The sequence below is a fragment of the Portunus trituberculatus genome, chromosome 10 (genome assembly GCF_017591435.1).
Source record: "Portunus trituberculatus isolate SZX2019 chromosome 10, ASM1759143v1, whole genome shotgun sequence".
Lineage (NCBI taxonomy): Eukaryota > Metazoa > Arthropoda > Malacostraca > Decapoda > Portunidae > Portunus > Portunus trituberculatus.
Genome location: NC_059264.1, coordinates 10,233,203 through 10,245,902, shown reverse-complemented (window position 1 = coordinate 10,245,902; position 12,700 = coordinate 10,233,203). Strand labels below are relative to the sequence as shown.

The window sequence follows — 12,700 nt, the reverse complement described above, 5'->3', positions numbered from 1 at the left end:
CTCGTTTGTGGTGGTGAGGGTTTGTCTTTTTGTTGCTTTTTTCTATGATTTATTTCATGTTGCTGCCTTTTTTGTTTCTTTTTTAATTTCTCTTCCACACTCATTTTTTTTTCTTACTTAATGTTGATGACTGAATAACTAAGGTGCATTGGTGGTGAGTGTAGATCGCTTTTTTATATTTATTTTTTCCTTGTATTGTCTTCTTTTTGTTCTTTAATTTACTCTTCAAATATCCTTTTTTTAACTGACTAACATTTGTAACATTGCTTTTCTATTTTCTTTCAGTGTTTTATTATTATTTCACTATATTTTCTTATATTCGACCTCTAAACCTTTATATTTTACTCGAGTAAGATTATATAAAGGTTGGTTCACTCGCTTCACCTTTTCTCTTTTACTGTTGATTGGGAAGGGTTGTGTTGATGCCTGATTGACTGGCTGACTGGACGATTCACTGACTCACTCACTTCCTGCTTGACTAATTGACGGCCTGACTGATAGATTGACTAATTTAATGCGTTGTATTTTAAATGTTACACCAAAAAGATTATAAAAGTATCGGATTATATGTATTCACTGACAGATATTTTTCACTAATTAATTGATTAAAGAAATGATTGATTGACTGAGTTACACAAAGCTTTTTCATTACCGCAGCAACGAGACTGTAAAGCAACGCATTATTGTCACTTTTTATGTAGGGATATTATACATAAGCAAAATCTTTGTGCAATAAAGAAGCTCTACAGTACAGTTTTGCAATACGAGTACATATGAAAAGAAATTTCTCCTCCGTAGTATTATATTAATCCAGGAAGATTGTTCTTCGACTTAAACCTATCTTTGGTCCAAGAAAGGTTATAAAACTTTACTACTAAAAGAGAGGAACCCTTAACAGTACTTAACAAAAGAGAGAGAAAAAAAAAAAACTTCTTGCCTTTATCTTGCGTATTTATAACTGGAAACATTATTATTATTGTATTTATCTATTTTTCTTAGTGATCCTTGCTTGTGGCCATTGGCTAATTGACTTCTTCTCCCAAATGTAATAAAAAAAATAGTATGACTCACCAGGCAGTCCATGATAAGAAACTAGCAATCTCAATCGAAAACCAACGTAACTCAGTACTTTGACATCGAACTGAGTTCATCGATGTGTCTTGTTTCACACCTAACGCTGGAGAATAATTAACAAGTCACCAAGTAAGTACTGGGGTTCGATGAGGAAGTATTGGGAGGTGCGGCAGTGGTAGTGACACGCGCCATCAGTATCTGCCTGGCGAGGGATGGTGATTTCCGGCTCTTTGTCACGTTGGGGCGAGTGGCGGTAATTGATTCCCATTAATGATACATCGCCCAATTTGTCACCAGTCGAGAAGCAGCTCTTTCATCGCAGCCTTAATTATATACTGTCGTGTAGTGAATGATTGGTACGCGTTTTATCTTGTGTCTTAATGTAGGTTACTGATAAACATGACGAAAAAACTTAACATTACTGAATAAGGGAAGCTGCAAGAAGCCACGAGACCTTCAGATGACAAGATCCCTTTAGAAAATATGCCTACCTGTTTCCATAATGACCTATGAATATGTCTAATATTTTCCATATAGTTCCCTAATACTAAGATTTAACATTTTGATTATCGACTCTATTCCATCCAAACTTGCACCCTTGATTTCCTTAGTCTTTCCAACTTATTCCAGTTCTTCAATCTCTTTGCATTCACATCCATGACTTCACTCGTAATATGCTGCTCTTTATTTCTTGTTCTTACTATAATAAATCTACACAAGACGCACTTCCTTCTTTATTGTCCTTTCTCTGCTCTCTGAATGACTGTAATATTAATTCACTGGCAGCTGTGAAACATTTTTTCCCCAACGTAGCCTGAACCACGTAGATATTTAATCGTAATAACATGTTTCGCTTTAATATCGTCATTTTTTTTCGTTAACTTTAGTCAAAATTACTGCAGTAATTTGTAATCTATCGAGAATCAGTTTTTTTTTTATAGTATCCAATTTCATAATAAACAGTAATAGCATTCTTCCGTCTAATATTTAAAAACGGCGTTGGATATTGAATTCAGTCGCGTATTAAATATTTGCTTGTTTGGGGCAATCAGAGTGGTGCATTACTGTCACTGTTAATATATTGGTGTATTCATGTATTTATCTTGTGAATTTATTTTTGTGAACACAAAAGCAACTTTTACACAGAGGGAAATTTTTGTACATAATCAATAGTAACTTTGCAGTACTGAAATAGTCGTTACATCGGTGTATTCGTACACTGATCCTCAAAATCTATTTTATCAACACAAAGTCATAAGAAAAATACTAATAGCGTTATTTTTTTCATTAACAAAAACAAATGTTTTGATAATTTGGTCTCTTATAAACATTTTTCGTTATTATCCTACTGGTGTATTGATCTTTTCGTCTTTAAAATGTATTTGATCAATACAACATTTTTATTTTTCACCGTAAGCAAAGTTTTGTTCATAGCCAATTAATCACTTCTCTCACCCTTGGCAAATTCAGTTCATAATCAACTGTAATCATAAACACTACATCACTGTTATCTGTTTAATTATTCACTAAATTGTTTTATTAGCAGAGAATAATTTCCCTTGCGTAGCCGAAATATTATGCTGTCGTAATTAATGGTAATCCGGGTTACTATATTCTTGGTATTTATTTGCAGATATATTCAGTAACCTATTATATGAATAAGTAATCTGGTCCTTTAGCCCAACCAAAACTTTGTGACTGTGTAGAGCTATAGTCACAGTTTGGGTAACTGTTTGCGGGAACCTTCAAGTGATAGAAAAATTTAGCAAGGGAAACATAAGCATCACACAAAGCCTGTAATCTTTAGACCAAGAAATTATTGTTTCATGCTTGATAAAACTACCTTTGGAAAAAAAACGGAAAGTAATTGCTTCCCAAATGGATTGATAGATAAAATGGAATAGAATCATTGCCATTAGGAATTTGAAAAGAAATATTTTTAACAATAACCTTAATGAGTGTTTTTATGATTAGTGAGAAAGAGGATATGACAAAGTTTATATAAGCAATCTTCTCATAGTCACTCATTAGGATACGGATTGAATATATAAAGCTCTTTTTGTGTCTTGTTCACATATTAACATTTCCACTGCAGTGGTCATCTTTTGTTAGCAATACAATCGGTGCAGGAAACTGTTTGTTAGTATATAGAGAAAAAAAAATGTGAGGCTGATTTAATCTATGCTGATATACAGAAGTTAATTTTTAAGAGACTATTACAAAAATAATTATTTCAAATGCTGTACACTTTGGAAAAATTAACTAATATTTTAATAGAGTGTGATAGTGAATATGGCAACTTTTTTTTCATTCTCAAAGCATCTATTGGAAAATTTGTCACGTGGAGCATTTTCTTGGTTGCTGTAATGCTAAACTTGCTAAATTTACACACACAAATGATATATAAATAAATTAAATACTGAGTGATTTACAGCCCTGTAACAATAGAACATTAACATTTTGCGAAATAAAAATGAAAAATGTGAATATTTATGATTTTTCCACTTGTCAGTCAGTGAAGAACAGGAATCATGTCATTTATTATTTTCCTCTTGTTTTGTTCCCTTCACTGTGTACAGCCTAAAGATACTCAGAAGCAGAGCACCTTCCTGGATTTACTTCCATCGTTTCTAATCATTTCATTCTGTTCCTATTGATATGATTTCATGTCACTATCATCACTATGTTATGTGTTGCTGGCAAGCATTCTTGATAACAACATTTCCTTTTTAATGTTCAGATCTATTTGACGTTCATTCTGCAACACAATTTCCAAAAAATAGAGTAATTGTGTAGATTTACTTTCATTATTTGTAACCACTTACTTTAATTTCTAACAGCAACACAGTTTCAACATTACCATTAATAACATTGTGTTACGTGATAATGCCAAAATAATTCGTCATTTCCCTTACTCAGAACTACGCACTCTGCATATCACTTTCCGCGCGAGAGGCAAAGCAATCACACCGTTCGCACTTCAAACCCACTTGTTCTTCCTTTGCTACTCCCGTAAAAATCTCTCCTTTACAATGAGCTTGGCGATTACATAAAACGACCGTGCTTTGCGTCGCATCTGAGAGGCTGTGACTTGTTTTACTGCGCCAATAAACGCTATGCCAACAACATTAACATTACTTTTCAAACACGACTGGTTTCGTAAAGTATCATGATATCATTTCTTTGTTCAGACTCTCATTAGTGCATTAATTTAATTTTCATTATATCACCAACACTCGCATTAATTTCCAATCACCAACCACTTCATGAAACCTCATAACAATATATTACTTGCTCAGACTACTACTATTACGGCATTAGGTTTTTACATCCCGTCTTTATTACGCCACCAACACTAACATTACTGGCTGTTCAAATACTGACACTTTATGCATTATCCTGGCATTGCTTCTGTGCTCAAGCTACTTTTACTCATATGAAAATGTTGTGTCTCATTTTACTTCTTGTTCAAGCACTACTATTGCAATGTTACTTGTCAGAGAGCATGTTCTTTCGTGAGTTGGTACTATATGTTCGTTTGTCAGTCAGTCAGTTGCTTAGTTATATATTTTATTACCTAGTTTTGTTCGTTACCATTTAGATAGTGAATCATAATCGCTATTTAATTAAAAAGTCACACACTCAGTCAATCAGGCAAGCAGGCATGCAGTCAGTCGGTCAATCAGGCAGACAGTCAAATAGACAGTAGGTTAATCCGTCACTCGATCATTTGATTAGTTATTATATCATTTTCTTTGGTAGCGAGTCATTCAGTCAACCACTCACTCTCACCCATGCAGTCACGCAGTCAGTAAATCACAGTAAATCACTATCTACCTGACACACTCATTCAGTCAGTCAGTCGTTGAGTCAGGAAGTGAGTCAGTCAGCACCATTACCACTGCACACCACCAGAGGGAAACACCACCACCATCTTCCTTTCCTTCAACACAAACACTCCGGGTTGAACTGAGCACTGCTATTAAGCCTTCCATTAAAAACACGTGTATTACAACCCCATTAAACTGTAACTAAGGACCGCTCCCTCTCGACTTCCGCCATAAACATTAGGTAATAGACTCAAGAAGCAGTGTTATCGCGCCATTGAGACACAAGTATTATTATGGTGTGGGGTTAGATATATTGTTGATATCTCTTCCGCCGTTTACTGGCATTCCACATATTGTTTTTGGAGTTCATGAAAGTAATTTTAAGTTGGAGATAAATAGAGAGTGTTCAGTGTAGTGTATTTCTTATCAGGGGATTTAGTTGGGAATATGGTAAAACTTTGTATATCTTGTTCTATTTTCAGAGAAGTGTCTGTATGTCTTGTGTCTATGCCTTTGTGTTGGATTTTGTTTAGATTACTTTTTACTCCTTTTCTTGTCTTATTTAATATTTTCTCTCTTCCCTTCCCTTCTCGTCTTAGTATCGGATTGGCTTTCCTTGAGTTGTCTTAGTTATTCTCTTATTTTATCTTTATTGTCTCTCTTTTCTTTGCTTTGCTTTCTCTTTTTATTTTTTTTTCAATATGTTAAGATGATTTTTTCTAAAGTTATATTAAAGGTGTGTCTTTTTGTGTTAAGACTTTTGTGGATTTTGCTTAGTGGACTTTTTAATAGATTTTCCTTCTGTTTCTCCCTCCTTTGCCGTTTTTTTCTTATACAGCTTTTTATTGAGGTTATGATGACTTTTTGTTTTTGTTTTTGGTGCAGTGTTTAATTATCAATATAACGTTTTACTCATTTCTTTCAATCAAGGTTTCTCTCTTTTTATTATCAATTCACATTCTTTCAGTGACTCTTTTCCTTCTCTCTTTGCTTTTCTTCTCTTGGTTTTACTCTCATTTTTGTCTTTTCTCGATTTCACTCAGTTTTTCTCCTGCCTCATCTTTCCTCTCTCCTCTTTCTTCTCTTTCCATACCTTTTATCTTTCCCATATTTTTTTCTTTCAACGGTTTTACGCTCATCTTACCCTCTTTGTTCCATCTCCTTATCTCTTCCCATCAGTTGTTTTTCTGTTTCTTCTTCGTGTACGCTTTTATCTTAGCTCTCTTCTTTTCCTTCTTCCGTGTCTCATCCTTTCATCTCCAATTTCTCTTCTTCAGTATTTCATCTTACTCTCCTCAGTTCTCTCTCTCCTCTATCTCTTTATATGTAAAATGGTAATTCTCATTCTTTCCATTATTCCCTTTTCGTATTTTGTTATCTATTTCTCGTCAATTCATGTTCTTTTTGAGCTGTTATTCAGTTTCTTCGTTTTATTTATATTTCGATCGTTTTTTTTTTTATTAATTTCGTATCATTTTTTACTTTATGTTTTGAGTCTGGTATGTTTCTAGTTTGCCACTATTATTTTTACATTTCTGTTTATTTTTTTTCAGTTCCTTTAATTTTCAAGTTTTTCCTTGATTTATACTATTTTTCCTGCTGTTATTATTCATCTTGTGATATTTCGTTTCAACGCTCTTCTATTTCTTTCCCTTTTGTACGTGGTACTTATCAAACCATTTCTATTAATAATAATACTATTACTGTTACTATTTATACTACTACTACTACTACTACTACTACTACTACTACTACTACTACTACTACTACTACTACTACTACTACTACTACTACTACTACTACTACTACTACTGTTATTACTACTGCTACTACTACTACTACCATTACCACTGCTATTGCTGATACTGCTACTACTACTACTGAGAGAAGTATTTAAGTGGCATAAGGGTTTTAACAAAGGCGACATGAACAAAATTATTAGGTTCAGTAGAGGCAGAACTAGAAATAATGGGTTTAAACTTGAAAAATTCAAGGTTAGGGGAGAAATGAGAAGAAACTGGTTTTCCAACAGAGTGGTTGATGAGTGGAACGTTCTCAGTGGTCATGTAGTCAGGGCTGAGTCATTAGGGAGCTTTAAAAGAAGATTAGATAAGTTCGTGGATGGGGATGATAGATGGAATTAGGTAGCTTTAAAACACACAGGGACTGCTGCTGCTGCTGCTGCTGCTGCTGCTGCTGCTGCTGCTGCTACTACTACTACTACTACTACTACTACTACTACTACTACTACTACTACTACTACTACTACTGCTACTACTACCACTACTATGCAACTTCATCCGAAATTATGTTTTCGTTTATGCCTTTTAAGTTTTCATTTCTTTATGCACTTTACTGTCCATTAATATTGCAGTTTTTCTTTTTTCATTCTTTCTTTTTTCTAGTATTACTATTGCAACTATTACTATTACTACTACTACTATGCAAGTTCACTTTTTTTCTTCAATTCTGTACTCTTATTCCTATCATTCCCTATTCCATTTTACCAGTAGCGTCCTTCTCTTCCTACGATCACTACCTTATTCACGTATCGTTCTCAATAAACCAGCCTTTTGGAATTGCCTAAACCACTGGAGAAATTTGACTTTTCCTTGACTGTACTATTATGGCTCCACTAATGAGCATCCAGTCATCATTAACTCCCTAACTTCATCGCGACCTCAAGCACATCATTAACTTTGCTCACTCCCAATTACCTCTAATCCTTAATGAATTGCTGTCATCAAACTCGTAATCCTCTCATGATTAGTAGTTTTCGGATGAGTTATTTCGGATATGAGCCGAAATATGAGGTTACGAGTGTGTCTTTAATTAACTCGACCCACATGAAATCCGATTAAAACCATATGCATCTTTAATTTACCTCTACCTGCCTTCATTATTCTTAGGCCGGTATTCTTAGACACTTGGTTCTCTCTCTTCTTTCCTCCGGTGTGTTTCGAAAGGTCAGCGAGGATAATGATCATGGTTTTCTGAGCTTTTCCTCACTGGTAGCGCAGAGTTCTTTTAAACTATTGCTACAATCACACTAACAGCCTTGGATATCAGATTAAATTCCACTAAAGTCTTTTGGAAGCGGTTGTGATAAAAAATCAAAAGTTAAAAAATCTTAATATTTGATCAGGTTCTCATAGCTTCTTCCTTACTGATGGTGCATTGCCTTTATCAAAGGTTCACTAACATGAAAGAAATATCCTTCTCAGCTATAACACACCCCACTGGAGTCTATTGGAGATCGTTTACATCAGGCTCAAAACTTCGACTTACAATGACTGAGATGTTTAATCAAACGAGTTAAGAAGTATTGCATAGGAAAGGATGCCATCCAAACTCCCTACTTTAGGTGCAGGAAAATAGTTTGATGTATTATTCTTGTTCGTCTTTCACGTGTCAGAAACTGGTGAAAGGGACGGAAAGTGGGAGGAAATACACTCATTTAGCTCTGCCCCAAATAAAAAAGAAAGAAGTAAGCTTCAACTTCCTGCTTTAAAAAGAGTAAACGAAAAGAATAAACCAAAAGAAACCTGACGTAATTAGTGTAGATTAAGTAACAAGTCATATTTGATAAACTCAGATCGGCTTAGGCTAAGTAAGATCAAGTTTTTTGGCTTCTATGCACGTTTTTTTTTAATTTTTTATTGCTAACCTTTCTATGTAACATGTTGCCAGCGACTACAGTTTCAATTACCATTAGAAAAACAAAATATATACAGTGCATAGATAAGACAAAAAAAAATGATGGTGAGCAAAAGGGGACACAAGGGATACAGAAAATATACTCAATATCTGTTGCTGTCGGTGTGTTTATAGAGAGGGACACAAAAGCGGCTAAAACATCTGTATCTTCTCACACTAATTTCTTTAACGTTTCCCTGTGTTGCTTTCAGTGTGTGTATAGAGGGACACAGGATCCACTTTTCAACTGTCTGTCTGTACACACTCATTTAAGAATGCTAATGGCAATACAAAGGTAAGTCTTTTACATGCTGTTTAAATGTTTATGACCACCTGTCCCTTTCGCTTAAAAACGTCTCTCTTTTTTTTTTTTTTTAAAGCTTTGTATTAACTCGGCGTGGTCTAGTTTCTTACTCTTATTTTCTCTATATTGATTCCCGTTCCTCAGGAAATTATTTCTATTGATATTACAAATATTACAAAAACGACAACAATAAAAAGAATAGCAATAATGACGACGATATCAACCACAGTTACTACTACTACTACTACTACTACTACTACTACTACTACTACTACTACTACTACTACTACTACTACTACTACTACTACTACTACTACTACTACTACTACCACTTATGTAACAGGTGCGCTGGCCAAGGGTTACAAAAAATAGAAAAGAAAAAAGAAGACCCTCTCAGGTGCGAGTCCCTAAAGGATTGAGCCAGAAGTATTACCTGGAATTGGAGAGAGAAGTGTCTTGAAACCTCCCTCTTCTACCACCACTACCACCATTGCTGCTACTACTACTACTACTACTACTACTACTACTACTACTACCACTACTACTACTACTACCACTACTACTGCTACCACCACTGCTGCTGCTGCTGCTACCACTACCACCACCACCACCACCACCACCACCACTACTGCACCACCACTGCTGCTGCCACCACCACCACCACCACCACCACTGCACCACTGCCACTGCCACTGCTGCTGCTGCTGCTGCACCTGCCACCACCACCACCACCACCACCACCACTGCTGCTGCTGCTGCTGCTGCTGCTGCTGCTGCTGCTGCTGCTGCTGCTGCTGCTGCTGCTGCTGCTGCTGCTGCTGCCACCACCACCACCATCACCACCACCACTGTTGCTGCCACCTGCACCACCACTCTTGCTGTTACCACCACTACTGCTGCTGCCACTGCTACTGCTGCCACTACTGCTACTGCCACTGCTGCTGCTGCTGCCACCACCACTGCTGCTGCTGCTACTGCTACTGCTACTACTACTGCTACTACCCATCCACCACCCACCACCACCACCACAACCACCACCATCACCAGCTGCCTACAATGAAAAGTTATTAACCCTACTGCATTCCACATGGTAAACTTTCCAATCTTCTTTCATTATGTAAACAGTTTTAGTTAATCTTCTGTTGTCTTGATGAACCCACATCATCTGAACTACCTTTGGAATATAACACCTATCGTCACCTGTGCTGGAGCCAAGGCTAGCTAACCAGATGAGAAAGAGAAGCGAGTGAAGACGAGTTAGAGTGAATATGTGCCTGTGTGAAGCCTAGGGACACCTGATAATGGGTACACCTGAGCGGGTTACCTGTGAGCAGCACGTGGGCGAGAGACACGGTGAGGGGAAAGGCCATTCTTGTAGGGCACCTCCACCTGTTGTGCTTGTTTCCCTCTCCTTCCTCGGTATTTTTGTGAGGGTTTGTGTTCAGTGGTTTAAAAGTTTCGTTATTGTTCCGTAAGTTTAGGGGGATTGAATTTTCTTTTTGTGGTTTTAAATGAAAAAAAAATTGTTATTTCATATTTTTGTTCTTGTTTATAAGTTGAGTTAATTTTCTGTAGATGTTCCGCGAGTTTTTTTATTTATTTATTTTTTGTCATACAAATTTGAAGTGAGTTTTTCAATATTTCCCTTTCTTGTGTTTATTAAGTCTTTCGTTCACCAGTAGCACCTTACAGCCTTTCCTTCATCTTTCTTCTCTTCGTTTTCAAACCATGTGTTAGTTCCTCCCGATCATTTTCCTTTTCAACTTCTCACAAACTTTGGGCGATGTACATTAATATTTCCAAAAACAAGGATTAAAACTTTAATATCCTGCGTTAATCTCACTAATTGGACCTCTCTGGCTTGGATAATGTTTACTAGGGGAGGCTTTGGGTTAATCGTGTGGGTCGAGAAAGAGAGCGGTGCTGAAGGGCGGAGCGACACACCCTCCCGCCACGACGGTCAACGGCACACTGATCCTCCGACCGTCTCCAGGCCGCCTTGCTTCCTCATTTGTCAGTGGAGTTCTGCCCATAATACTCCTTCGCCCCTCCGAGGAGTTTGATAGATCGCGTTATCTTGTGGCCGATAGATTAGTCCTTAAGTTTCCCACGTGCATTATTACTCGCAATTTTTCATCATTTGCATTATTCAGAATTTTTTTGCTTATTATATTTTTCGTGGTATATTATATTGTTTTTTTTTCAAGTTTGTTTCTGATATTTTATTTATTTTCGGTGCACTCTTATTTTGTAATAGAGTATTGATTTGTTTTTTACGTATTTTGTTGGACTTGTTTCGCGTTTTTTTTTTGTCATATTTTCTTATTGTTGTATTAATTGTATTAATCTCATTTCTAGTTGAATGAGTTCTCATATACTGATTTTTATTTATTTATTTATTTATCTATTTTTATTCTTGCGTGGCACATGTTAGATTTACTTGTGTTTCATGTTTCTTTTAGTCACACACACACACACACACACACACACACACACACACACACACACACACACACACACACACACACACACACACACACACACACACACACACACACACACATTCTTGGCTAAGTTAGATCCATAGTTAGGTTAAGCATTTCATTGTTTTAATGTCCCCCCTCCCCTGTACATTTTCAGTGTAAATTTTTTGTTGCACTGCCAAATTAATAAACCGTATATTATTATTATTATTATTACACACACACACACACACACACACACACACACACACACACACACACACACACACACACACGGCCCGGTAGCTCAGTGGTTAGAGCGCTGGCTTCACAAGCCAGATGACCGGGGTTCGATTCCCCGGCCGGGTGGAGATATTTGGGTGTGTCTCCTTTCACGTGTAGCCCCTGTTCACCTAGCAGTGAGTAGGTACGGGATGTAAATCGAGGAGTTGTGACCTTGTTGTCCCGGTGTGTGGTGTGTGCCTGGTCTCAGACCTATCCCAAGATCGGAAATAATGAGCTCTGAGCTCGTTCCGTAGGGTAACGTCTGGCTGTCTCGTCAGAGACTGCAGCAGATCAAACAGTGAAACACACACACACACACACACACACACACACACACACACACACACACACACATTCTTGGCTAAGTTAGATCCATAGTTAGGTTAAGCATTTCATTGTTTTAATGTCCCCCCTCCCCTGTACATTTTCAGTGTAAATTTTTTGTTGCACTGCCAAATTAATAAACCGTATATTATTATTATTATTATTATTATTACACACACACGCACACACACACACACACACACACACACACACACACACACACACACACACACACACACACACACACACACACACACACACACACAGTCAGTGTGTCAGTGAAATGCTGCACCAGCTACACCTCACCCAGGTCGTGGACTTCCCCACCCACCTCCAGTCCACCCTCGACCTTATCATGACTGACCTGAGCCAGCAGTACTCGCCTCCCAAGCCACTCCCCCCCATGGGACGCAGCACCCACCTCTCCATCCTGTGGACACCCACCCCCACCACCTCGGTTCCCAGGTCAACTGTCACCAGATCCCACAGGCCCATGCCTGACTCCGCCATGAGCGAATTTGGGCAGTGGCTGACACATCACCCGTGGACCGAGGTGCTGGATGAGAAAGACGTCCACACAAAATGACGGAACTACTTCACCACCACAACGGAAGCCTTCCACCACTACTTCCCACCAAGGACATCACAGTGGACCCATCTGATGCCCCTTGGATGACGCCCTGCATCAAACGACTCCTTCGTCAGCGTGACAGGGCTTTCCACTC

At 37.6% G+C, this 12,700-nt stretch overlaps 1 protein-coding gene across 1 annotated transcript in view; it reads right to left on the bottom strand.

Annotated features, from left to right (window-relative positions):
• LOC123502136 (A-agglutinin anchorage subunit-like) overlaps positions 1 to 10,902 on the bottom strand; it is a 213,053-nt gene extending 202,151 nt beyond the window's left edge. The window contains exon 1 of the mRNA XM_045251353.1: positions 10,229 to 10,902. Within this exon, the coding sequence (XP_045107288.1) occupies positions 10,229 to 10,274 (46 nt within the window). The 5' untranslated portion in view covers positions 10,275 to 10,902. The remainder of the gene's footprint in view (positions 1 to 10,228) is intronic.
• Between the last annotated feature and the right edge of the window lie 1,798 nt (positions 10,903 to 12,700).